The 26579-nt window shown below is 34.2% G+C and overlaps 1 protein-coding gene across 1 annotated transcript in view; it reads right to left on the reverse strand.

Annotated features, from left to right (window-relative positions):
• The window catches only part of LOC149805339 (putative G protein-coupled receptor CG31760), a 60294-nt gene extending 33923 nt beyond the window's left edge, over positions 1-26371 (reverse strand). The window contains exons 1-10 of the mRNA XM_089934122.1: positions 26260-26371; positions 20966-21266; positions 18907-19074; positions 17262-17432; positions 15765-15900; positions 10949-11275; positions 8022-8090; positions 5290-5399; positions 3902-4116; positions 2387-2525 (exon numbers count right to left, since the gene is read on the reverse strand). Of these exons, the coding sequence (XP_089790248.1) occupies positions 2387-2525; positions 3902-4116; positions 5290-5399; positions 8022-8090; positions 10949-11275; positions 15765-15900; positions 17262-17432; positions 18907-19074; positions 20966-21266; positions 26260-26371 (1748 nt within the window). The remainder of the gene's footprint in view (positions 1-2386; positions 2526-3901; positions 4117-5289; positions 5400-8021; positions 8091-10948; positions 11276-15764; positions 15901-17261; positions 17433-18906; positions 19075-20965; positions 21267-26259) is intronic.
• Positions 26372-26579: the final 208 nt, after the last annotated feature.

The raw sequence follows: 26579 nt of genomic DNA on the forward strand, positions 1-26579 counted from the left end.
AAGGTATGATCCAGTACACGCCGGATTGAATGTCGCGAGCTGTGGTTTCACAATGAAAGCTACACATATTGATAAACAAATTCGTACTAACTTCCATTGTGACGATTCCACTAGACGCGCTCTTATTTTGACCCAAGTTTTGTAGATGGCCACCATTGTAAAAGTCCATAGCGATAGATAATTTTCGTCCCTATAGGTGCATATGGCAAAATCAATGTTAGAGTACGTAGACATTTTTGGACGAAATGAACCTAAAGGTATGATCCAGTACAAGCCTGATTGAATGTCGCGAGCTGTGGTTTCACAATGAAAGCTACACATATTGATAAACAAATTCGTACTAACTTCGATTGTGACGATTCCGCTCGACGCGCTCTTATTTTGACCCAAGTTTAGTACATGGTCACCATTGTAAAATTCCATAGAGATAGATAATTTTCGTCTGGAAGTTTCTTGATGACAGTTAAGGTGCAGCGCATTCAATAATCAGGATTGAATAGATTTTGGTTAAAGAAAATTAGTGATAAATTTTAAGAGAACCATTTATATTTGATTTAAAATGAGCAAATGCGCATACATGATCCATGTGACTTGTACTAAAGAGCCCGAACACAACAGACATATAAAGCTGCGAAAAACAGTACGTTGACTTGAGCTCGAACACAACAGACACATAAACCTGCGGTAAACAATACGTTCAGTGGAGATGAACATAACAGACATACAAAACTGTGGGAAAGTAACATGTTGAGTAGAGCTGAACACAACAGATATATAAAACCGCGAGTGGTAGTATGAATGGTATAAACCCCGTGTTTCCAAAATTTACAAATTAATTTTTTTCTAGTGGCAGTTGATTATATAGGTTTTACTTATTTGTAATTACTGTCATAATATCTGAGGGTTTATGTACACCTATTAGTTAGAATTATTTACAGTGTACAGTTTCTGAAGTTATGTAGCCAAAATACATGGTGTAATGATGAAAAACTTTCATAAAACTTGAAGTATATTAATAGCGGTTAGATTCGAAGCTAGCATGCTAATAACTGAACCACCGTAGATCCACGTGTTACATGTTAGCTTTTCTAATTTAAACATTTCACATATCTCTCTCTCTCTCAACAAGCCACTCTCCCCTTTTTTTCTAACCTTGCTGGTAGCGGAGACCAACTGTGCGGGGCACAAGTTAGAATGATATGTACAGCATCGTATTGGTACGGACTGGGATGATGCTGCCTTCCACTCATGCGTCAGCAATATATATATATATATATATATATATATATATATATATATATATATATATATATATATATATATATATATATATATATATATATATATATATATATATATATATATATATATATATGTGTGTGTGTGTGTGTGTGTGTGTGTAAGTGTGTGTGTGTGACTTGCTATTAATGTGCATATTGTACAGTAACACATGTACATTGGTTATACTGCATGCCGAAACACCATGTTGGATGCTGAATACCTGCACTGTACACAAGGCAGGTAAACGGATGATTCCTATAGTTACTTTAAGTTATTCCCACATTCATGCCTAACTAGAATCGATACTTTTTCACATGAAAAATTCGATTTCCAGCTTAATAATTCAAAGAGAAAAAGCATTGTTTTTATTATGAGTTTGACAACTGTAATGTCAACAACAGCAATTAGAACAGCATAACCATTACTACCACACGGCGTCTAAAAACAACAAAACAAGCAAATAATAATAATAATAATAATAATAATAATAGCAATAATAATAATAATAATAATAATAATATCACCAAGAACAACAAAATAAAATAGGCATCCTCATTATCGTGATCATCATCAAGTTATACTCTTATTTTATGTTTTTGCATTTTCAATTGAAAGCAATTGCTCAAATCTGTTTACATTTCTTAGTTATACACAGTAGCAACAAATTAAACTAACCTCTGTTTGAGAAAATTATAACAAATATAAGAATGTTTTGAAATGTACATAAACCATTAACAGAGTTAAGGTGAAAAGGGTTTATTATACAAGTGATCACTATCTTAGACCTGATGCTGTCCAAAACATCTTTTTTCAACACAGCAGACAATCAAACAGAAAAAAGGTGTACAGATGACTGTGTATACTATAATAATATTATTATTATTATTATTATTATTATTATCATTATCATTGTTATTATTATTATTATTATAAAACACCATCCCTTCAAAGCGCGCACCTCTCAAAAGGATGAAATTTATTTGTTAATTGTTGTTCAGTATTCATACTTTTCTTTACAGATCACTCATTTTTAAATCTAATGTAATGGTAATTTATACAAGATGGAGCCAGAAAGGATTCATATGAACTAGTTGCATTAACTTACGTCACGAGGGCCATAAAGGTTCCCAGGATGATGGCGTTGTAGACAGACCACGTGATATGCTTACTCTCGTTGAAGTGCGCTGGGGCTTTTCGGACCGTGAAGCACAAATAGCCACCGTACAAAAGAAACAACACTTCCACTTTAAAAGAACATACAAAAATAACATTAGTACCATGAAAAGTGCCAATACAGGTGTTCAATGCATGAGTGATTTGTAATCGTTAGTTCAGATGATTAGACAAGTAAATAGTTAAACTTACTCAAAGTTTTTATAGATATATGTTCTGTGTTTCTTCGTGCCTTTTATGCACAAAATACCCCAATTCAACTTGATATTAAGGTGCCAGTCTTTTGTGATAAAGTGTTTATTCCTTTGCATGGAATATTAATTGAAAAGTGACGTCCATACTTATCAACCTATGTAGATTTTGCCTGAGGTGAATGTCGCTTAGGGTTCATCGTTTGAAGCAGGTGTCCTGTTAGCTCCATGATATATACTAACCATTATTCGATACCTTAAATCGTTGCTAACGAAATGTGAAGATGCCCAAAGCGGCAGAAACTCTGGAATTTCTGAATATTCAGTTTCTCGTAAATTCAAACTCGTCAAACTAAGTGCTAACCATAATGTATAGGAATCCATCTTAATAAAATCTGAGTTCATAAAATTAGCTGCCGGTTTATTGTTTATTTCAGTTACATAATAAGCAAAAGACAGGAGGAAATATTTTTAATTTCACTCTAAAATCTGAGAAAGCAATCTAGTTATTAAAACTGTCTTAAAGACGACAGGATCTGAAGAGAAAAAAAAAAACGTTTAATCAGATATTCTTAAGCGGATGGTTTCTTTATCTGACTTTTCATTGATACACTGTGTGTTTGCGTTTGTATCAATGGTGGTAAATGGTATAGAAGTTTAAGGTATTAGACATACTGACCTTTGAAGCTTCTACATCATTAAAGTTGTGTAAATACCTATAACGACCGTTTGAACAAAGATATTAAAGGACTCGAAAAAGTTTAGTCATTTCACCAAAAATACAGATGTTTTAAATAAAAAATAGAAAAAACTCAGACAAAAAATATCATAGTTACGAATTAAAGGTTATCGTTCAGAAGCAAATTAAAACGTTTGCATTTAATAGAATCGCTCTTTGATGGTCAATAAGTTTAAAATATTATCATTCATAGTCCCGGTTTGATATCGACTAATCGATATGTCCACATATATACACGCAATGCTAGGCGCCTTCCATAGTACATTTAGAAGCATTTGCATGTCATGTTTTATATTTTAAATTCAAATGAAGTCTGCGAAGGCTTGGATTTTACAACAGTGTTGTTCTGTAAGTTATCAAACAGTCACTCTGTGTTAATAGCAAAGGCTTATCGAATAAACACAATCACTCCACGGCTATGAATGAATAAATTCGAACAAAGGATTAGACCACCAAGAATATCGTTGAAGAAAGTTTCTTTTTCAAACTAAAGTATAGCTTTCTAAATTCTACTTACCGCCTGTAAACGCATACTCCCATACTCCATAAGAGCAGACGTAAAACTTTAAATTGTCGTCTGTTTTTATCGTTTCTGTAGTTGGAGGACGAGTTAACGTCCATGCCAGCAGGAGACAGAAGGCAATCACAACAATAATACAAAACCTCTGGATCAACATCTGGTCCGGAAGATGAATGCGTTTAGTCGTTCCGACCGAAAATATCACAGAAATTCTGCAAGAATTGTTTTAGAAAAGGATTAATGAGTAATTCTTAAACTAATTTTAAGATTCTTTTATCATCATCATCATAATTAAAATTAAGTGACCCATTATTTATGTATGTGTTCGACGGGTCAAGCTGACAACAGTGCTTAAATTTAAAAGGGAATCATATTCCTGGGTTAATACCTAAAAAGAGCAAAATAATGATCTGGCAAAACTATCTGCTCATGATAGCAAACGCAAATATTACCATCATTACTTGCATTCCGAACATATCGACAGCCTCGTATATTTATCTAAAGAAAAATAGAAGATAAATTTAGAATTGAAATCATAATAGCAGGATAAGTGGTCAGACAAGGAAAGATTTGAGATTCGATGCAGATTTCGCGATAATTGGGAGCTGATTGCATTATAGTTCTGAATTTCGTCTGAGTAAATATTTTACACACACGTATATTTGACTTTTAACTCAGTGAAAAATTTGTTCAGACATCTGTATATTGAAATTTTAATTATTAGAATGGTGATACATTGGCTTTGTGTCCTATGTCAAATGCATGTTCGAAAGTAGCAAGGTTTTGGTGTAGGGACCATATACGGTCCTTTGTTTGCAAATATATGCCAGAATAAGGTTTAAAAGTCATTCGCTTTATGACATGTTTATTATTTTTAAGCTATCCAGTATTATCTTCATACGTTAAAAACCAAATACATACAAAGCACGAAAACGTTTTCTGAAACACTACATGCAATTCCAGTTTGGGTACGGCGCAACCCCAAGAAATAAATAATTGCGCAAGACATCATCAGACCGAGTTTATCTCGATGGCGCTGAACAAGATTCAAATAAATGTGAGTTTCTTATAGTTCTGAATGTATGTGATAGGAAAACTTTACTTGAGGCAAATATAACTGTCTTTTGTTCAATTCCTCTTGGGGTCCCGAATGGCCGAGTGGTCTAAAGCGCTCACCGTTCAGGATCACTGCCATCTCACCTCTGTCTACGTTGGTTACGAGTCCAAGGCTCGGCTACCGTGGGTACGTGGTTCTTCCTTGGGTTTTCCAGGGTTCTTCCTCCACCAGTTATACTGGCCGCCATGTATAACCTATCTTGTGCTGAAAAATGGCGTTAAACCCTATAACAACAACAACAACAACAACAAAAATCAATTCCTCTTACCTCCATGTCTTCATTATAAGAGAGCCATACATGACGAAGAATCCCAAATGAAGCGGCCATATTCGAATTGTGCATACTATAAGCGAAACGTCCAGGAAAAGGGTGAAGTACTGAAACAAATAATACTGATGTAAAAGTCAGAAAATTGCTATTGAAAACGTCCAGGGTTATATATAATATCATGGACCACGCCAAGGGAAAACACCCAACATCCCATTTAATTAACATTGCAATTTAAAAGGAGAGTAAATATAACTTTGAAACTGCTGAAGGTGTAACTTAATTTTGTTCCGTCTCAACCTTTAGAATGTTTATTTAACTTCATATATTGGTTCATTTTGGCCACAAAAGGTTCAGTGATAAAAGGGACAATCTGGAAAATGGAAACGACATGACAGTTTGAATTTGTTCTTTTTCAGCTAATCAGCTAATCAGCAGGCAAGAATAGACCTTCTCACAAATTAGCTATTAATACTAGCTAATAAAATAACGGTGAAAGCATGAAGGATTTTCCTAATCTAGAAGCACAAAAGATGTAATGAATATCGGACAGTGACAGTTTTTGGTAGATATTGTGACTGAGAGATCAAGTAAAATACATACACATTTAAGGTATTATCTCTCAACACACCAATTTTGCTACAGACAGAGTCAAGCATGTAGATAGTTATGCATTAGCAATTGAAGGAAGCATTATAGTTAAATTATTACAACCAACGAATAAAGGTAAAAGTAATTTTGAAAATGGTCTAAAGTATATTTGTTGTTGTTGTTGTTGTTGTGGGGTTTAACGCCATTTTTCAGCACGATAGGCTATACATGGCGGCCAGTATTAATGGTGGAGGAAGAACCCGGAAAACCCTGGAAAGAACCACCGACCCACGAGAAGCTACTGACAAGCTTTCTCACATGCCCACATTGGCTGAATCTTAGACTCGAACCGCCGCAGACAGAGGTGAGATGGCAGTGATCCGTAACGAAGAGCGCTTTAGACCACTCGGCCACTCGGGGCCCCCTAAAGTATATTTAACAATATGTTTAAATTAGAGATAATTTATTAAAATCAAAGGCATAAGAAATGCATTATATAAATCTGAAACATTTATCTTACTACATTCCATGGTCAATTTTGTCCACGAATTGTTGAATTATAGAAGATTCAAAAACAAAGTAAAATGGCAGAACAGTTTTAACTTGATTTTAATACTTTTCTGTCCAGTTTCTATCGATGTAAGGATTCGTTGTCACGGGTAAGTCTTTTACTGTGCATATGTACATACAAGAGTGGCTTTTATCGCATATTAGAGAAAACAAGGAATAAAACTGAATAAATAAATGTCTAATACCTGAGGATTTTTGTCTTATCTGAGGAACCAGGCATAAGATAACAAACAGGCCATAATTACAACGAAAACTCACGAAAACGGCCTTGACCAACATCAATTTGCCAAACACACACATTCACACACACACACACACACACACACACGGATATATATATATATATATATATATATATATATATATATATATATATATATATATATATATATATATATATATATATATATATAATTTTACTAAATTACTAGGTCGTCATGCGAGTGTGTCTGCTACACACGAGTGCATATAACACAATTAACATAATGTTTTTGGCGATGTGTGCTTAGTCGTCGTGGGAATATGGGCTTGTGTGTGCAGTCAAGGCGATGGGTGCCATTTACTTGCGGACCTAGATTCGAATCTCTGTAGAGTACGAATTAAAATTCTCTAACCTGTATGATAGCATTATTTGTATTAAAATTTTTATTCTGCCTAGCTTCTCGAGGGTCGGTGGTTCTTTCCGGGGATTTCCCGGGTTCTTCCTCCACCATCAATACCGACCGCCATGTATAGCCTATCGTGTGCTGAAAAATGGCATTAAACCCTACAACAACAACAACAACTACTACTACTACTATTATCAACCATTCTTCTATAAAATTCAGTGATAGCATTTCCGTTCTGTCTGGTGCATATTTTTAATTTTTGTTTTCTCTCTCTCTCTCTCTCTCTCTCTCTCTCTCTCTCTCTCTCTATATATATATATATATATATATATATATATATATATATATATATATATATATATATATATATATATATATATACATATACATATATGCGTGTGTGTGTCTGTCTGTGTGTTTTCAGAAAACCCGACTTAATTTGTAAAATTAAAAACTTATCTGAATAATTTCAAATAAGCAGGATATAGTAAGATCAAAATGATTTCAACTAAGTCATTCATGACTTCTTTAGGAAGATTACAGGTAAAAGCCACTTTCTTTAGAAAACTGAGCTCGAGGATAGCAAGGAAGTGCAATCATTAAAGATTAAAAAGAGTCAGATGTGTTTCCAATACCAGTCTTTTTCATTCAAATAGTCATTGAAGGTAAAATTCAAAATCTATACTTGTGTAAAATTGTGAGACAACACACCTTTTCCGTTTTCTGGACTACAAATGCAGAAATCGTGTCATTGCTCATAACGATATCGATTGTGAGATATAATGGAGTGTTCACAGTTCTGGCATGTGCATCATACAGGAAAGCACGCTATTCCTTAACATAAAAATTAATCATTTCTATGAAGCTTTCAAGAGAATATAAGATGTACAATTTGCTTAGTTGCCAAAGGTTTCATAAGCTCAGAAATAGCTGCGAACAGTATTACCAAGTTAGGTGACCTACCTGGAAACAACTAAGTATTCCTCCTAAACACATCAACTGAAGAAAGAGTGGACTTGCCGTTTTAATTGCCTGTAAAATAAATCAATTTAATTCAAGATCAAATGAAACTGACAATATTTGCATAGTTTCAAATGAGCATATAAAAGGTCAGATTTAAAATGATGGGGAAAACGTTTTTGTAAAATACATATGCTCTCAGACAATATAACATTGTTAGCAAATTGTCACACGGACCAAAGACGTTTAAGCTCTAAACAATTGAAAACTTTATAAAAAAAATTCGAAAGCTTGATATAATGAACTGAAAATCAAATCATAACCTCTTCATAAGCGTATCAAGAAGCATGTCAAATTTTACTGGTCTATTTTTAGTGGTTTTACATAATCATGCTAACAATTGTCCAATGCTAATTAGGTAAAAGGTAATTAAATAAAACGTGTAAATTGCTATAATGGGGTGAGAATCTATTCAGGTTATATTATGAAAATTAAACCAACCAAAGGTAAGTTATCTGCCTCAAGTTGTTTTGGCTTCAAAATCAAAAGTATATTTACAAATATTCAAAAATTGATGTAATGTCCTCAAATCGAAACAGTTCAATTACTGGTATAAAGTGATACAATTTTATTGGTTTCAGCGTAAGTACTTGTACGCTATCGCTATAAGGCGAGTTCGAAACGGACGTACGAACGTACCTTGAGACCCTAGAAACTAATTGGCTAGCTACTGATAATGCTTTGTGAGCATAAGCAATGAGGTGAGAAAGATGTAATAACAAAGATTTAGATTGTTTCAAAATTAAATCTTTTTTGTGATGTCAGACATATGTTGTATCAAAATTAGATCTTTTTGTAATGTCAAAGACACAGATTGTATCAAAATGAGATAACAAGAAAATAAATGATGTGAAGTATATAACAACTGCATAATGATTCAAAATAACACTATGTGTGAAGTTGCATACAACCAGTGACAAGGGACGTCATGGATGCAGAACGTTGCAAATAGCAAACGAGTATTAACAGCCACAGAGGCAATAGAACAAGCAGCACTAAATAATAATTACACAGTATACAACGCCACATTAATCAAACCTCTACCCATACCATCCATATAACAGTAAAAAAATGCAAGTAAAGCACGTTCGATTTTAAAATACCAGGATTAGACATTACGGAAAGGGACTTCAAATTACAGACAATACGTGATGGTAACTTCTAAAGATGAAGATAATGAAATAAGTGATCATATAAGTAGATTCGAAATTCTTTTATATTCAAGTTCACAATTACAGAATTCCATGAAAGGATGTAGAATAACATTCATCGATGCTCAATCTAATAAAAAGAGTTCCCATGATAACAGATTATAAAAGCGGTAAGTGCTACGACTGTTATGTTGTACCAGTAAAACATGTAAATGCACGACTGAAATTGCTGAAACTAAAATTGTCCTAAATGAAAGTTAATTTCGTTTCATTCAACAGATCATCCTAACTCGAAATTTGAGAGTATGTGCTTGACAAACTGCCAACATTCTCGACCTTTCCCGTCAAGTTGAGAAAGTAACATTAGATATAGTTCGCCGCCATTGAGAACTATATTTAGAACTGTTTCGTGTTCACATGGACACATGGCAGTGGAAGGAGACAAAGTCACAATTGGAATAATGTAGGCCTTTTCTGTCGAATTTTACAAGTATACGACTCTGATAATCAATGGTTATAATTATGCATGATAATAGTGCATTCAGCTGCTCATAAGTAACGAGAGTTTCAATAATAAACGAAAGTGAAGAGTACGAGCATCTATTACAAATATTTTTTTTTAAAGAAACACAAAATGTATGCTATGGTGATAATTCTCCATAGGAATTTAAAAAGAGCATTGCGTAGAAAGGTTGTTCAAACTGCATATATCACTTGCAGTTTTACTAATAAGACATACAGCAGCAATCGTTAAATTGACCAATAACGAGCTGAAGATGTGAATAGAAGACTAAAATCCAAGACTTTTATTAAAAAAACAGACAGTACTTTTCCGAGCAAGCTGCTGGAAGAGAATGTTAGGTATCGCTACACTAAGGGACAGGCCATTTAATTTTGTATCGATGTCAGTTTTAATAATTAAACGTAGAAAAAAAATTATATCGATGCCGTTACAAGGAACATTGACATATATGCAAAAGAGTAATAATGTAAATTATCTCTTATCTGTTAAGCAAGCGATTCATTCCAAATAAAGAAATGAAGAGTGAACAGTAATGAATAAGAAGCAACAAAATAGAGACACCATCTTAAGGATACAAATAAATCGTGATCAAATTACATGAGGACAATATGGCAGTCTAGTGAGGTCAAATAGAAATTACTAAAGCTTGGTGAACTGACGAAAGCGGTATTCCTTTGACATATCAATCTTAGAAACAAAAGATTCATATGGTAAAATAAATGCACGACACAGTTCTATGTAGTCTCCAGAAAGAATAGCATGTAAAAACAAAATTAAAGATGAGGTATTTATTATTATGACCAGAAAGTGCACTACACACGATGGAGGCGAGTAGAAAAAAACTGGAATAACGATAAACAGGTAACTGTACTTTGATAACATGCGCAAATGTGTAGTTGGATCATAACGTATATTAAACTGGTGGAGGGCACCAGGCAGAAATCCTCAAGAATGTTCTTGGACAGAGCACATCTCAGATATGGAACTAATTCTAAGAGAGAATAATCTGACATCAATCATAGATATTTTGAAACCTAATGGACTGGCACCGGATGTGAGAATAAAGAGCGTATAAGTACGTAGACGAATTGAGAAACCTCTAAAAGGTTCATAAATCATGGTACGTCAATTTTTTATAACGGATACGGAAATAATTGGAGATCAAACAATCACGATAACACTTAAAATTCACATACCAGCTGTTTTCTGTACATAAATGTAACACCGGACACAATACAAATGGCGGCGATAGTGAATACCATCAGTATCATCATTAATAAACGTATGACCTCACTGCTCTTATGGAGACAAGGGGAACCATCCACGCACGTGTCACATCCTGGCGCACACTTGATGCACATAAACAAGGTTTGGTCGACATTTATCTGATACCGAAAGTATTCTTCAACCTCCGTTCCGTTAAAGGCCTTAGATTCGACATTTGCATTAGGAAAGTAGTACCCGTCTTCGCAGTAACAGTCATATGCACCCGTTCTGAATCCGTGACCATGTCTTGCGACACACTGGATAAAAAACAAAGTAAGTGTAAAATAAGTGTCTTCTGTCCAGGTCAATCTTATATCAGAGAAAGACAGAGAGATGAGACAAACAGCAAATTTTCATCTTCAAATGTTCGCTGATGTTAATAAAACCATCAAATCCATTTATTTGTCTTCTTTACCTTAAAACTTACTGACTTGCAGCCAAGCCGCAATGACAAAAACTGTGAGATAATCTATTTTACTGCAATCGGAACAGTTGTGAGGTAAATTATTGAAGGATACAAACGAAAAGTCAAATGAACGTAGATATTATTTTTGGTGTTTATCTTAAAACGCAACACAAATATTAACATTACATTTACAGTATGGCACTAATAGCGTTTGTTTAGTGCTAAAGCGTTAAAGGACAGAAACTCCATAACCTTTCAGTCACTTGCGAAACGATCTAAAACCTTGCTCTGGGAAGTTATTTGCTCACAAGCAAATTCACACGGACAATTTACTTCAATTAAATTTGGATAATTTGATTGCCGTTGTCATGAATTTGTCATTATAATTATGCCTGACATGTCCGATAGGAATGACTTTATGACCGACTATAAAAAGCCCAGATCAGAAATTGGGACTTTCTACTGAGCGATAACACATTCATATCATGCCCTTAAAATGTCCAAATCAGACGCTGGGGTTTTCTACTAAGACATACGTAACTCACTTCCAGACTTGATTAATAATTGTTTGCAAGAAACCCACACACGGGTATTGACATCGTCTTATTCTGTAAATATTTTAATATAAACTCTAGGAGGGTACGAAACCTGCCAACTGGTTTCCTGCCTCAACCAGGTTTTGACAGTAGATCACTGGATATCACGTGTAAATATTTATATCTATATTGCATTGGAAAGAAAGAGTTCAACAAACACTCCACAAAATAATATAAATGCCATCACCTGTACATTGGTGATATGAAGCCGAAATGTGCATTACTGAATTAAATTAAATTAAGAAAAGTCGATTGCCTGATTTTAAGCAGATTGACAAATCAATAGCCGTGTAATGACTTCAAAACTTATATAAAATAACAGTAAAAAAGATCCGGATAACACTGGTCAACAGTGAAATCATTACTGACTTGAAAAGGCCCTAATCTGTAGTATTTTGGTGTGCCGAACACGAATATAACCGTGAAAAATTTGTATTGGCTCTAGTTTTGAAGATATTCATATACCTCATTTTCTATGTTTCACTGTGTAAATTTCTCCAGTAGGACTGCAGCAACATCCGGAATAATGATGTAACATTGCATAATACCATCATGCTCACATCATCCACAGTTGATTGCATCATTTTCTGATGCAATGCAATACTAATGCCATACGGCTGCTGAAGTAAGTTGACGTCAGCAGTGTACTATACATGTGTAGGCCTATTATACTAATACCAGGCGGCTGCTGAAGCTGACGTAAGCAGTGTACTATATAAAGCCCAATCAGATAGGTTCAGCATTTAAAATATTTTAGACGTTGTGCGAGACAGTTCAAGCTACTGTTACATAAAACTTATTATTTTATCCATTTACGTACAATAAAGAACAGTAATGCCTCGAAAGTGTGTTAATACCGCGGACAATTTTTGCTATATTTGTGGGGAAGTGACATTTGCCAACCAGAAGAAAAGTATCAATTCTCAAGTGAAGAAGGCATATCATCTTTACTTCGGATGCAAGGTTGGTGACCAAGACAAGCCTTGGGCTCCGCATATATGCTGTGCTACATGTACAACACAGCTTTCACAGTGGTTGAATTGCAAAAGGTCATCAATGCCGTTTGCAGTCCCAGTGGTGTGGAGAGAGCCAAGCAACCACCTAAATGACTGTTACTTCTGCTTGGTTCCTCCTCTTTCCGGCGGAATAACGAAGCGAAAGAAGTCGAGAATAGTCTACCCAAACATTCCGTCTGCATTGAGACCAGTTCCACATGGTGAGGGACTTCCTATTCCAGAACCTCCAGCAGAATATTCTCTTGATTCATCTGACGAAGACAAAGGTGAGTCGACCTGTTCTTCTCCTGGTCCATCAGCATGCAGTGATCCAGATTTTCACTGTGGTGCATCATCAACCCCACACAGAATAACACAGGAAGAACTAAATGACCTGATTCGTGATTTGGACTTATCAAAGAACAAGGCAGAATTGCTAGGATCAAGACTCCAACAATGGAATCTTCTAGAAGAAGATGTCACAATTACTGCATATCGAAAGCGCCACCAGCAATTGGAGCCTTTCTTCAGAAAGGAAAGTAATCTGATATTCTGTTCCGATATTGAGGGCCTCATGAATGCTTTAAAAATCACTCATGACCCACAAGAATGGAGACTATTTGTGGACTCTTCGAAACTGAGTCTCAAGGCTGTGCTTTTGCACAATGGAAACATTCTTCCATCTATTCCAGTAGCGTATGCTGTCCACATGAAAGAGACATACGATAACTTAAGGCAGCTACTGAATTCCATTGAGTATAACAAGTACAGCTGGCACCTCTGTGGTGATTTGAAGGTAGTTGCCCTTTTAATGGGACTGCAGCAAGGATATACAAAATACATGTGTTTCTTATGCGAGTGGGATAGCCGAGCAAGGGAAATGCACTACATGAGGAAGGAATGGACTCACAGGCAGAATGTAGCCATTGGAGAGAAGAATATCCAACACCCAGCTCTGGTTGAGGCTCAGAAAATCTTGCTACCACCCCTTCACATCAAACTAGGTTTGATGAAGAACTTCGTGAAAGCCATTGACCGGACTTTGCCAGCATTCCGATACCTGCATGAAAAATTCCCTCGACTCAGCGAAGCAAAGATTAAAGAGGGAGTTTTTGTGGGTCCTCAGATTCGAGAGCTTTTCAAAGATGACCGGTTCAACAACTTGCTGGAAGGTGACGCGAAACAAGCATGGAATGCTTTTCGCCTAGTTTCTACAAACTTCCTCGGAAATGTTAGGGCAGAAAACTATAAGGAACTAGTAGAAGACATGTTGATGAAGTATAAGAAACTTGGCTGCAATATGTCTCTAAAGATTCACTTCCTTCATTCCCATTTGGATTTCTTTCCTAGCAACTGTGGTATTGTTAGTGATGAACACGGCGAACGTTTTCATCAAGATATCGCAACAATGGAACAAAGATACCAGGGAAAATGGTCCACTACAATGCTGGCTGACTACTGCTGGACACTCCTCAGAGATGCTCCCGAACAGCTGTACAAGAGACAGGCGAAGAAATCTAAGATGTAGTCAATGACTTGATTTTTTATAGGTAGGCTATTACAGTTGACCTTTTACTATTGGAATGCATTTCGGTATGTAAACATTAATTTCTTGCAGATTACAAAAAAACTAGAGCCAATTTTGCAATTTGACTGTCATATTCGTGTTCAGCACATAAAAATTGATAAGAATTGACTAATTTTATTTCAGTAACATGACTTTTGTAAAAATTTGTTGTCCAGTGTAATCAGGAGATGCAAATGATCGGAATTTTCATGGTGAAAACAAGACGAAATCAAGTATGATCGAATTACAATGATAATTATATGTTTGTTATAAATCTATCAAGTTTCAGATAAGTTAATCAAATCCCAAAACGAAATTGCCAAAGATTTCAACCTTTCTGATACGAAATTCATGCTAACTTATAAACAGGATTCATTTTTTAACAGCTGATATGCACATGAGTATACGTTTTGTGCACTAATCGTGCATAACAACAGTCACGCAATTTGCACTATCACTGATAATAACTCGAGTTCTCCGACGCATGGAATAAAAAATTTTCCTATGTAAGATGCACGGCGGCGGTAGAGTGGTAATGGTTTGCGGATCTACTACAACTGATCCTGACAGAACGAATATCGACAATGGTTCCCAATTTCTTCTGAGATCTGGTTGATTGATACATAACACGAAGTTGATTTTGATGCGGCACCAGTTCGATACTATGTTCTTCAACAACTCGCTGTATAACACTTTATCTTTTCGAAAGTATAATGAATAGAAATGGTGATGTTGTGCGCAGTGTGACTGTTCTAAAAATGTACCTTATGGCTACCTTGTGAGTCAGAGTTTCAATTTTAGGCGATGCAGCTTGTTTTAAGTTGTTTCTTTATAAGCTAATAAAGTCAATGTTGTATGATCTGCATTTCGCCTTGTTTGTTTCTGTTGAAAATTGCTGTAAAACTCACCGGGTAAACAAAAGAATATTAGAATACTTATTTTATATTATAATATTCGCAAAAATGTAAATGTGTTCAGCTTCGAATGATCGGATATTTGTTTCACACACACACGCACGCACGCACACACACTCACACAATACATATAAGGAACACAGAATATGTTACAAGGATTTTGTTATTATTTAAAAAATATTTAAGATTAAACTATCCCTATGTTATTTGAGATAAACTATCCCTATGTTATTTGAGATAAACGCAATGATTTAACTTGACGACAAACCTTTGTTGTTGCCGCACATTTATGTGTTCCCCTGAACATGTCGAGTTCTTTGGAATCTGGTTGGTCACTGGCAGGATTCGCATCGCACTGATTGATGTCTATATTGGTCATTTCGATATCGATAGTGGCCACGCCTCTGAAATAGACAATGTTCTACCAAGTTAGAAAATATTTAAGATAGATAGGACACCATGTAACAAAAAATTATACAAATGTAGGATGGGATAGCATTAGAAAGGATATAAATGTCGGATGGCATAGTATAAGAAATGATTCAAATGTAAGATGACATAGTATAAGAAAGTATATAAATGTCGGATGGCATAGTATAAGAAATGATTCAAATGTAAGATGACATAGTATAAGAAAGTATATAAATGTCGGATGTCATAGTATAAAAAATGATACAACTGTAAGATGACATAGTGTAAGAAAGTATATAAATGTCGGATGTCATAGTGTAAAAGATGATTCAAATGTAAGATGACATAGTATAAGAAAGTATATAAATGTCGGATGGCATAGTATAAGAAAGGATTTAATGTCGGATGTCATAGTATAAAAATGATACAACTGTAGGATGGCATAGTATAAGAAAGGATTTAATGTCGGATGTCATAGTATAAAAAATGATACATCTGTAGGATGGCATAGTATAAAAAAGGATTTAATGTCGGATGTCATAGTATAAAAATGATACAACTGTAGGATGGCATTGTATAAGAAAGGATTTAATGTCGGATGTCATAATATAAAAAATGATGCAACTGTAGGATGACATAGTATAAGAAAAGATTTAATGTAGGATGTCATAGTATAAAAAATGATACAACTGTATGATGGCATAATATAATAAAGAATATAAATGTCGGATGGATAGCAAAATAAATGAACAACTACGGATGACATAGGATGAGAGAGGATACAGATGTAGGATTGTATAAGAAACGAAATGGTACATATTTTGGATAAGAAGGAATAAAATCTTAAATAGTTTAGTATTCTTTATAATCAGCCAGGTTTAAATATCATCGCTGAGTTTACATTTCGTTGACGCTCTCACACCACTGAATAGCGAGAAACAAGGTCTGTCGTGCACAAATCGCTGACAAATTAGGTTGTATGCGGTTTGCGTGAAATAATTCATGAGCAGAATGAATTACTTCGACACTGATCTGTTAGCGCATTACGTGACGCCATGTATGGGTTTACACTGTTCAAAGAGATTTTTTTAGCTATACCAGTTATGGACCACACTAGTGCCTTTCGTATCTTCTCATATCCTCCATCCACTCTCGATCCATGCCATGCTTTCCTTAACAGCAGGTTGTATATTTGGCACAGATTTTCATAAGCGATACAATTGTCTATAGCACCACTGTCTGTAAGCATATAAATTGGGAAATAATTGGCATAAACGTTAACTGCAAAGTGAACCCGGTCCTTGAAATCCCCGGAATTCATTCAACATATAAAGGTGTTAAATTGTCCCTTTACCTAAACTGGGGAGTTTCGTTTCGGTGATCAAAGAAGAAAATCGGTGATGAGTAAGTGACCATCCAGATGTCGCCACCGCCGCAATCAAAATATGGATAAGTCCAGTGACCATCCTTCAACAAAGCTAAAGGTTTTGTAACTGTAGTCTCTGGAAGCATTGAGTTATTCTCCCTGAAATCAGAATGAACCCTAGTACTTCGACAATAGCTTTTCATTTTCATTCGACTCAATATGTTACCTTTGTTGAAGAGCAAAGAGGTGAAAAAGACACATTAGTGCATATAAATGAATAATCAGTATAAAGTACAATAAGTTACAAAACCTAAAATTACAATTATCTTAATAGCTAACAAACAATACAAAACTTTAGCCGATTGGTAACTTTGAGGCTACAGTGACATACATTCACATTTCAGTTCATTTCTTTTTCTTTGTTTCTATTTTGTCCAAATACTTTTTCACATTGTCCTAAAGACCTTGGCCGAGATATTTATGACTTGCAAAACAACAGCTAATATAAAATATTTACAAACGTTCAAAGCCTGCAATTGTATTATAAAATTAAAGAACTTTTTAAGAATAAATTGAATATTAGCATAAACATATTTTATTTCGTAAATTTATATTTGGAGATTACAATCTACAATATTAAAGGTAGAAAGATTAAAATTAAAAGCCAGAAGCTTATTGTGATTTTTTCCTTTTAGGATGCATGCATTGTAAAATATATGTGAATATATAAATATATGGAAGCGATATTTACTTTTGAATTACTCAAAAAATTCAATTATTGAACAGTCAAAGTAAAGAGTCTCTTGGTTTAATAATACCCTTCACGCAAGTTACATAGAACACTTAAAATGTGCATCGAGAGAATAGGTGGCAAAGGAGGACCCCCCCCCCAAAAAAAAAGAAGTTATAAAGAAAGAATTTCATTTAAAAATGCGTAGAACAATCTATGTTTAGAAAAGTAAATCTGAATGAAATGAATATTAAAAAGAAAGAAAAAAAAAACGTATTTAAAATGTACTTTCTTCTAGTAAGCGTCATTGCAGATGCGATAGCAAATCATTTCAAAACAAAGGGAAATGGTTGTTTCAAGCTAAACGATTAGACTTTTAAATTAATGTATGAATGTCAAAGACAATCCCAATATTTTCTCCATACGGAGGCGTTGTATCGTAAATTTTTGTCTAACAAAATTTTAATAATTGTGTTAATGAAAAATAAACGCATAAAAAAGTGCACACCAACCTTCTTGTATTTTATTTAATTTTAGCAAACATTTGCGCATATGTGTCTGCAGATAGCAATTGAGTCTAAACCATAAAACTGGATACATCATAAAGCTGTTCTGTTCCTAATTTTTTTGACTGGTTCGACTCTTTGCATATTTCCCTCGTTTTCGTTTTACCTTTACATTCTTGTGGCGTTTGTTTATCTTGTTTTTATTCATATATTATAAATCATAAATTTGTATGCATTATTCTGTCAAAGCGCAAAAATATAGACTGTACAAAGCAGCAAAATCGACATTTATTCCACATTCGATACGCCTATATACAAAAACAAAATAATGATACGATCTTCAAAAGATTCAAAATAAGTGTCTAGTGTTCTTATACTGATTATATGTAACGAATACCTGTATAAAATCTTATCTGTTGTTATGGTGATATTTTCTCTGATTTGCGTCTTCGGCTGATAATACCATTCTGTCGTTGGGTCCAGATAGTTATAATTAATTGCGATATCGTGTGACCTCACTGTGTTGTTCTTTTTGTATGCATAAGGACAAAAAAGGGGGTATTTGCTGAAAATTAAAGATAATTACAAAATAACACGATTACATAGACAGCACAACTTAATACTGATATAATAATTAGGTGGCTAGGCAACACACAGAGCTAATTAAATATTGATATTTTGAAAATAACATGTCATGATATTAAAATTTTAATAGGTGCGTACTTTGTGAACGATACATTAGTTGAAGCAACTGCAAATCTAAACCTATTAATTAGACACATACTTTTAGAAAAAAACTCCAACGCGTCCCTCTGACTAGACACATTCTTCATGATGAGATCAGCTAACACGTCCCCACTCAGCAAGGATCAACCTAGAATACACTTTTATGCGGGCATCTGCCTAGTATAGACTACTTAAGATGTGGTGAGCCCGGAACACACTGTATTGTTGGGATCAGCCGAGCCTGTTAAATCTGGGATTAGCCCAGAATACCCTGAAATTCTGGAGTCAGTCTAGCACAGTTTCTACCTAAACTTTGATCAGATCCTAACAGGTAATAATGCTGGGATCAGCCTAGAACAATCTACTTAAGCTGGGATCAGCCATGACAGCATTTTAATGCTTGGATCAGCCTAACGTAGTTTATACTTGATCAGATTGCGATTCATTTACATTGTTCCTTTCAGAATCTTACCCATGAGTAGCCTCTCCCCCATCTACCCACACACACATAGCCAAATATTTGTATTTGTTTAAGAAGAGAAATGTGCAGAAAAATCATGCAACCTTTGTTTTATTATATGTATTAAACCACTTTATACAAATCTGTAATTTTTTTGTACTTAAATTGGTGCGTACTTTGTGAATAATGTAAAAACCAACTAATTAGCACCAGAGATACCTTGAAGCATCTACGAACCTGATTCTAATAAATCTATTAATTAGAAACATACTATTAGAGATAAATCGATAACATCCCTCTCACTGGAGGTTAAAAAGGAACTTACATTTAGTATTGGAATGTATGATAGTGAAATTGACATCTCTGTAACGCGGGCTCCCCTAGAATGAGACACCTCTGGAAGAACCCAGATTCCCCCCGAAACTAGCCACATATTTTCGTTTGTTTCAATCAAATATTCTAATTAGTCAGAAAAGCTTTCTTATACTTGGCACCTTTTTAAAATGGTCAAATCGTTTGTCATAACGCTGTATAATTTTTATACTCTCCTGCAAAGTCAGAATTTCACGTGCAGCATGTATTTCGAGCTTGTATTGAAAGTTACCTTTTGTACGCATCTTTTCTTAATAATATATGAGATATTAAACTTGTGAGAAGAAAAATTAGACTGTTTTGCAAATATTTACCTGATAACTGAGAAAAGCCTCCGTCCTAAAATATTGTATCGCCTTGGCGTCACTTAGGATGTTTTACTGAGACGACCAACATAACATTTCACTGATATTAAAAATAAAGTGTTGGGGCATAATGATGTGTCCAGTCTGAAAAAGGGTCCAAATTACGTCATGGCGTTTGAAAGAAGTTTCAATGTATGCATTTTCCGGCTTACTAACAAAAAGTGTTTTAATTTCCGTTATAATAGTTTTTTATGTGCAGTTTTAATATATACGATATAATAGTTTTTATTTGTAGCAAATGCAAATGTGCACTAATTCACGTATACCTCCAGGGCGCTCCTTTCAAAACTCTGATGAATATATGCTATCTGATAGCATAATGAAGAAGAATTTGAATTTATAGGCAGCATTTATTTCTGACTTATTCTTCTCTAAGGAGTACATTAATTTAATTTTTGTATTGCAAAAGTACTACATGCTGCAATAATTTATCCTATTTTAAAGTCAAGAAAGAGTTTATCTTTTTAAGACTCATGACCTTTTTCTCGTTTTGTATCCATCAGAAAATATTTTTGATAGCCATAAATTCTCACCTGTGAACACCTGATTCAAATGCGATAGCTGAGCCAAATATCAGAGAATCAAACTGGACATTATTCCTAACCAACATGAAAAAGAATTGGTCTGTCAGAAAATCCAGGCTGCCGTTCCCGTGGACCAGGTATTCGGACAGCAAATTCGCTGTAAGGATTGCCGGATACGTATGGAAATTCCAGAGTTTGTGGTCAAAGTTTAGATAAAGGACTTCTTCAGTACCTCCCGTACAGGAACTCTTGCTCACAAGATAGACGTATTCTAAAGCTCTCTCGACTTCGTCCTTGGCGTTTTTGTTTCCTGAAGAAGGAGAATGGGAAGGGTTGTAAAGGACACCAAAACAAACCCCCAAAAGACTCCATACCAACATTTATTTAGAGACTAGTCCACATATGATAAAATATTTTTCCTTATTTTGTAGTTCTTTCCCTGAACAAAGGGACTATCTTTTAGCTGAATATTTAAGTTTCTCTTTCAAAACTCAACACGAGTTGAGCTATTAAATCTGACGAAGCGGCAACTTCTCAGATACATTCGTAAGTTCAAACTAGCTTCTTACGCATTACGGGAAACCACTTTTGATCTGTATGATGTCTTTAAAAATAATAAACTTTTCTCTTCGGTAACAAGAAAGTCTATCACTGGCTTATTTTCAGATTTACAGATTAAATACTGGCATCGATATTTTTTTTAATTATTTCTTCTTTCCTGTGTAAGATATCAAAATTCCTATGTATGATAAATATAAATATATAAAGAAGAACAAATCATAAGACCTATAAATAATTTGCCAGTAAATATTCCATAATGTTTAGCTCTAACTATAGTCCTTGTATATATATTTAAATATACTGAAATTATTGTCGTAAAGATCGCATTTGAATTAGGGGGAAATAAAATTGCTGAAATTAGCTTTATGATTTCCAGGTAAAATTATAAACACAAGTATTATGGATCGAATAAACAGTAAAGTCTGGTGATTCATCAAGTCAATCCCGTCTTTTTTTAATCATTGAGGATTATAATCTTTGCAATCAGATATTATTGAGCAGTCTCAAAATCTGGGAACAAAGCAATCACATCAAAATGAACACGGAAAGTAAAGCTTTTACAAATGTCGAATGCACCTTTTTATCAAGAGAGAGCAGAATGTTATTCTTAATTCAGCAACAAATATATGTAAGGTTTATAATTGCATTTCTACCTGTGTTTACTGCAACTTGATAAGAATGATGATAAAATGAAAATACATGCCATTTTAGGTGAAAAGGACAAGTTCGAACGAAGCCAATAGGCATTCGTACCAAAAGAGGCAGGCTTATCATGCTCAAATTTTATCTTCATAAGGCAAAGTCTGCAAAAATATTTTGAATAAATTGCGTTTGAAGTTGCCAGATATGCAACAGAAAGTTAGATTGCAACTTGGATTTTATATATAGCAATAAAAACCACGGGTGGATGGGTGGGGTCCCGACGTAAAATTAATATTTATCTTTAAGCACAAATTAAGTACTTCCATAAAGTTTCCTCAAAAAATGTGATTGCAAATATTTATTTAATGACGAGTCTTAAAATTATTTACTTTGCAACGTGTGGATGAAACATCTAAGTACGGATAGTGTATAAACTATATGTCGAAGATATCTAGTTCAAATCGCGTAGTATATTTTTAAGTAAACAAATGCCAGCAATTCTTTATCTTCTTTTTGTTATTTGAACAAAAGCCTTCAGTTGATACATGGACCTTTTTGTCACATGGTCTGAAAATGTAATATGTATGCATTTCGAGCAGGCGATTCTTCACTTTCAATATATTGTTTTTTGTCATGTATTTAAATAGTAGTCTTGTGTGATTAAATATTTTATTTAGACTCTGTAATACATTTGATAGAATCAATCAGTGCACATTGTTTGAAAAGTTCCTGGTCAATCAAATACCCGTCTACTAGACGATACTCTAGGGAGTATCGGGAGCTGTTCTAATGCCTTTTATATTTAATATATACATATTCAATATAAATCGAAAGGTTCGACAGTGTCATGTGGAGCAGTATTTGACACCAGATGCATTTTTTCAGAGCAATGTATATTTTGCTGATGATATTTCGTTAATAAGACATTATATTGCATGTGTAAGGAAATTACTGGAAGATTTCTGAACATTACGAATTTGAGAATTATTTCACAAATAATACACAAACATTGGTTTTTCAGTAAATTTCTTTCAAATTAGCTTCTGCTTCCTCTCTGCTTCTTAAAGTCTATGCTCTTGTCAAGAGCAACACTCATTTATGTCATATTTTAAAATTCAATTTGTCTGATGATGAATATCTAGCGAGACACATTTAGAAATTGGCGTCTGAATATCAAAATTTGATCATTTAAATGATATTACTTCACAAAGTATTGCTCACGCTAGGATAAAGAAAGAATGACTTTTTGTTTTAAATCGATTTTTTGTTGTTAGATGATACTTCGAAATTTTCCTTGTGATATTTATCGCTTGTGTCGTTTTAGCATTAAAACAAATTTTGTAAAGTCCAACAACGGTAAAACATTTCTTCTCGATATCCTTTTTAAAAGAAATGAATTTTCACCGATGAAAATAGAACTGTGAAACTTTGGATATTACTGTTACAGTGCCGAGGCAGGATCACGACGTGATTCATAGAACTGATAAGTGTTGGAATCACAAACGCTTTTTTCTTAGTGTTCATTTCAGTTGGAATGTCGCCAAACTTTTTCCAACACTAAAATGGTTCATGGAAGTTATATTAATACAGAATCGAACAATGTTACCTGATGTTACATCAATATGGTGGCATGCGGCTAATGCGATAATTTTGAATAATGTCATACGAATCAAAACCGATAAACGATCATGACAATGTAGTTGAATTTCGTGCAGCAATGTTACCCACAGTTGACACCTTTTTGGATATAGAGGTACGATTGCTTTCAGGTGAATTTTCACCGTTGTCTAATATACAATGATTCAGTATGTGTAAAAATTGCCCCAATAGTAAATTGTACATCAATCCCAGTTAATCGCAACACGAATGGTTAAAAATACGTATATTGTATTGAAAGGTTTATTTTCAATAAAACAGGTAGTTAATTTAAACTGGATGTTTAAAAATATAGCAAACATATATAAATTATTTACAGGTTCACAAATGGGTAACGACGTAATATTGAATTATGAAACGAGTTGAAAAATGTCCAGCTTTTGCGGACCTTGGCGAGGAAAATCAGGACAGTATTCAAATAGATTGATAAAGTTAATTTTAAATCATTACCCGTTTGAGATTATGTTTATCCCATACTTTTTATTTTAATGGAAATAGCTAGAGAGAAGTAAGTATGAATAATTCAGTTAATTCTCAGATATTGCACTTTTATTTGTTACTCGTAAAACATAGTCCCAGGCGCAAGTTGAATTTTAATAATACGATGTTATATAATTAGTAACCCATTAAAGTGAATTTTATTACAAATTATAATTCAAAGAGCAACTGTCCTTCTAAATCAGTATAATATTTTACACAGATCGTTAATTTTTAAAACTGGATCTCCGTTGAAATTACCGATACAGTATGGTGTTGCATCGTTCACTCGTGTTAGGTTAGACGAACCATACAGTAGGTATGCACGTCGATTAGAATGTTTACAATGTTTTAACCTAAAATGAGTTAAGTAAGCTACTGAGCATTCCAGTTTTTGGATATTCCTGTGAAGGGGTGATTAATATTATTTAATTTAGATCAGCACTATAGACATAAACAAATTTTATTTAGATTCGAATTGGCATTACAAAATAAGAAACATTAGCTCGTTGGAAATATTTTAGAATGAAAATAATGCTGTGTTTGGAGAACTTTCTGTCATTTGGGAGACTGTCAAATATCAATATTCTTCTGTCAACAAAAGTGAGTTTATTTATTCCTACATTTAAATCACAATTGTCATATGTTGCCAGCCTAATTACAGGACCCCCACCCAACATGTTGTCCACTGACCAATATCCTTAATATTATTTGTAACAGTCATATGTGTAGTTAATTTGCTATATTCCGACACACGTTACCTTTGTCCAATGCCCATTTTGGCAATCAGTTCGAAATATGGTCGCCAATACGTTGATAGTTACACTAAAACAAAAAAGTTTCAAAAGGCAGGGTAAAACAAATTCCAACTGTCTTAGCCAAACCGCAAATATATTACTACACAATAATTTCATTGATTATTAGGAAAAAACAGAATCACATAAAGTGAGTCCCTAGTCAAAGTGAATATAAACTATATGTAAGGCATCAATATTGTCATCAGTTAAGATTTTATTTTCAAGGACAATTTATATTAACTGAAAGGGTTTTCCATTGAATTCCTATTAATGAATATTTGAAGAAATACTGTGTTAAAAACCAAAGAAGAATAATATATTTAAAAAAGTAAAAAACGTGAAGTGATAATGCAATGAAAACCAAATAACTCTGCTGTGTTGCGATAATATATGTTACAAAGTGTTTTCATGGCTTTTGTATTATTATATAAAGAAAAGTATTGTATACACTGTGATTGGCATGGACGACTGTACTTTTCGATATCACTGCGCACATATGCTATTTCAAAATGAGAATAATTTTCCAGTTTCTTATAGTAGAAAATTATTGTATTTCCAGTACTTTGATTATAATGTCTTTGCAAAAAAGCTCGACATAAATATCTCCGTATTATTACTTTCCATCTTTTGCAAGTGATTTTCCAGAAGCGAATTCATTTTGAAACCAACTTCCACTGTCTTTCTCTTGTTCACCGGAATTTTATTGGACATTTATGAATTTCTACGTGTATGGCTTTCATAGATAAATGGACAGGTAAACGATCTTTATAAATGTCCTAGATTTGTACCGTTTAGACATCAATAATTATTTGCTTTTGAGGTACAATAGATGCACGAATTGCATGTATATAGTTGACAATCATGGCGTGGATATGAATATTATTATGGGATATCTGAATCGTTATTCAACAACACATTATATCGAAATGTATCAGAGAAGCACCGTGCAATATATTTCACTCTCCGACGTAAACTCTGCTTAGTATTTTCAATCCAAACTCGAAGAAAAGTCTCTCTAAACGATCCTAGTTGGTGGTCAGCATGATTAACGTTGTTTTAAAATCAAAGGTACACACACACACACACACACACACACACCAGCGATTTGCAAGATTAGTTCACGATTTAAAGAAAGTGGCTGACAAGCGAACGCACGAAGAAAACCCTTACCCATCAAGTTTGAAATATGCTGATATGGGCGATTTGCTTGCTGAGCAAGTTTGCATTCTTTTTGTTTCTCCTGACCCTTACTGTTTCGGCTGAAAATTTGCCAACTTGGCATGGTTCGTATGATTGTTTCTGGCTATCTTAGATGCCAATCTAACTTAACTAGAGATCTGTGACATAATGGAAATCGGAAAGAAACAAGACGATGGTCTGGTGACCTTTTCAAATACTAGTTCCACTTATTTTTAGTAACCAATCGGATAAAGCATTGCATTTCGTGTTGCGCTGATAGTAACGAAATACACTAAAGAAATATGACAACT

This window comes from Sinohyriopsis cumingii, chromosome 2, assembly GCF_028554795.1.
Source record: "Sinohyriopsis cumingii isolate HCF-2022 chromosome 2, ASM2855479v2, whole genome shotgun sequence".
Classification (NCBI taxonomy): Eukaryota; Metazoa; Mollusca; class Bivalvia; order Unionida; family Unionidae; genus Sinohyriopsis; species Sinohyriopsis cumingii.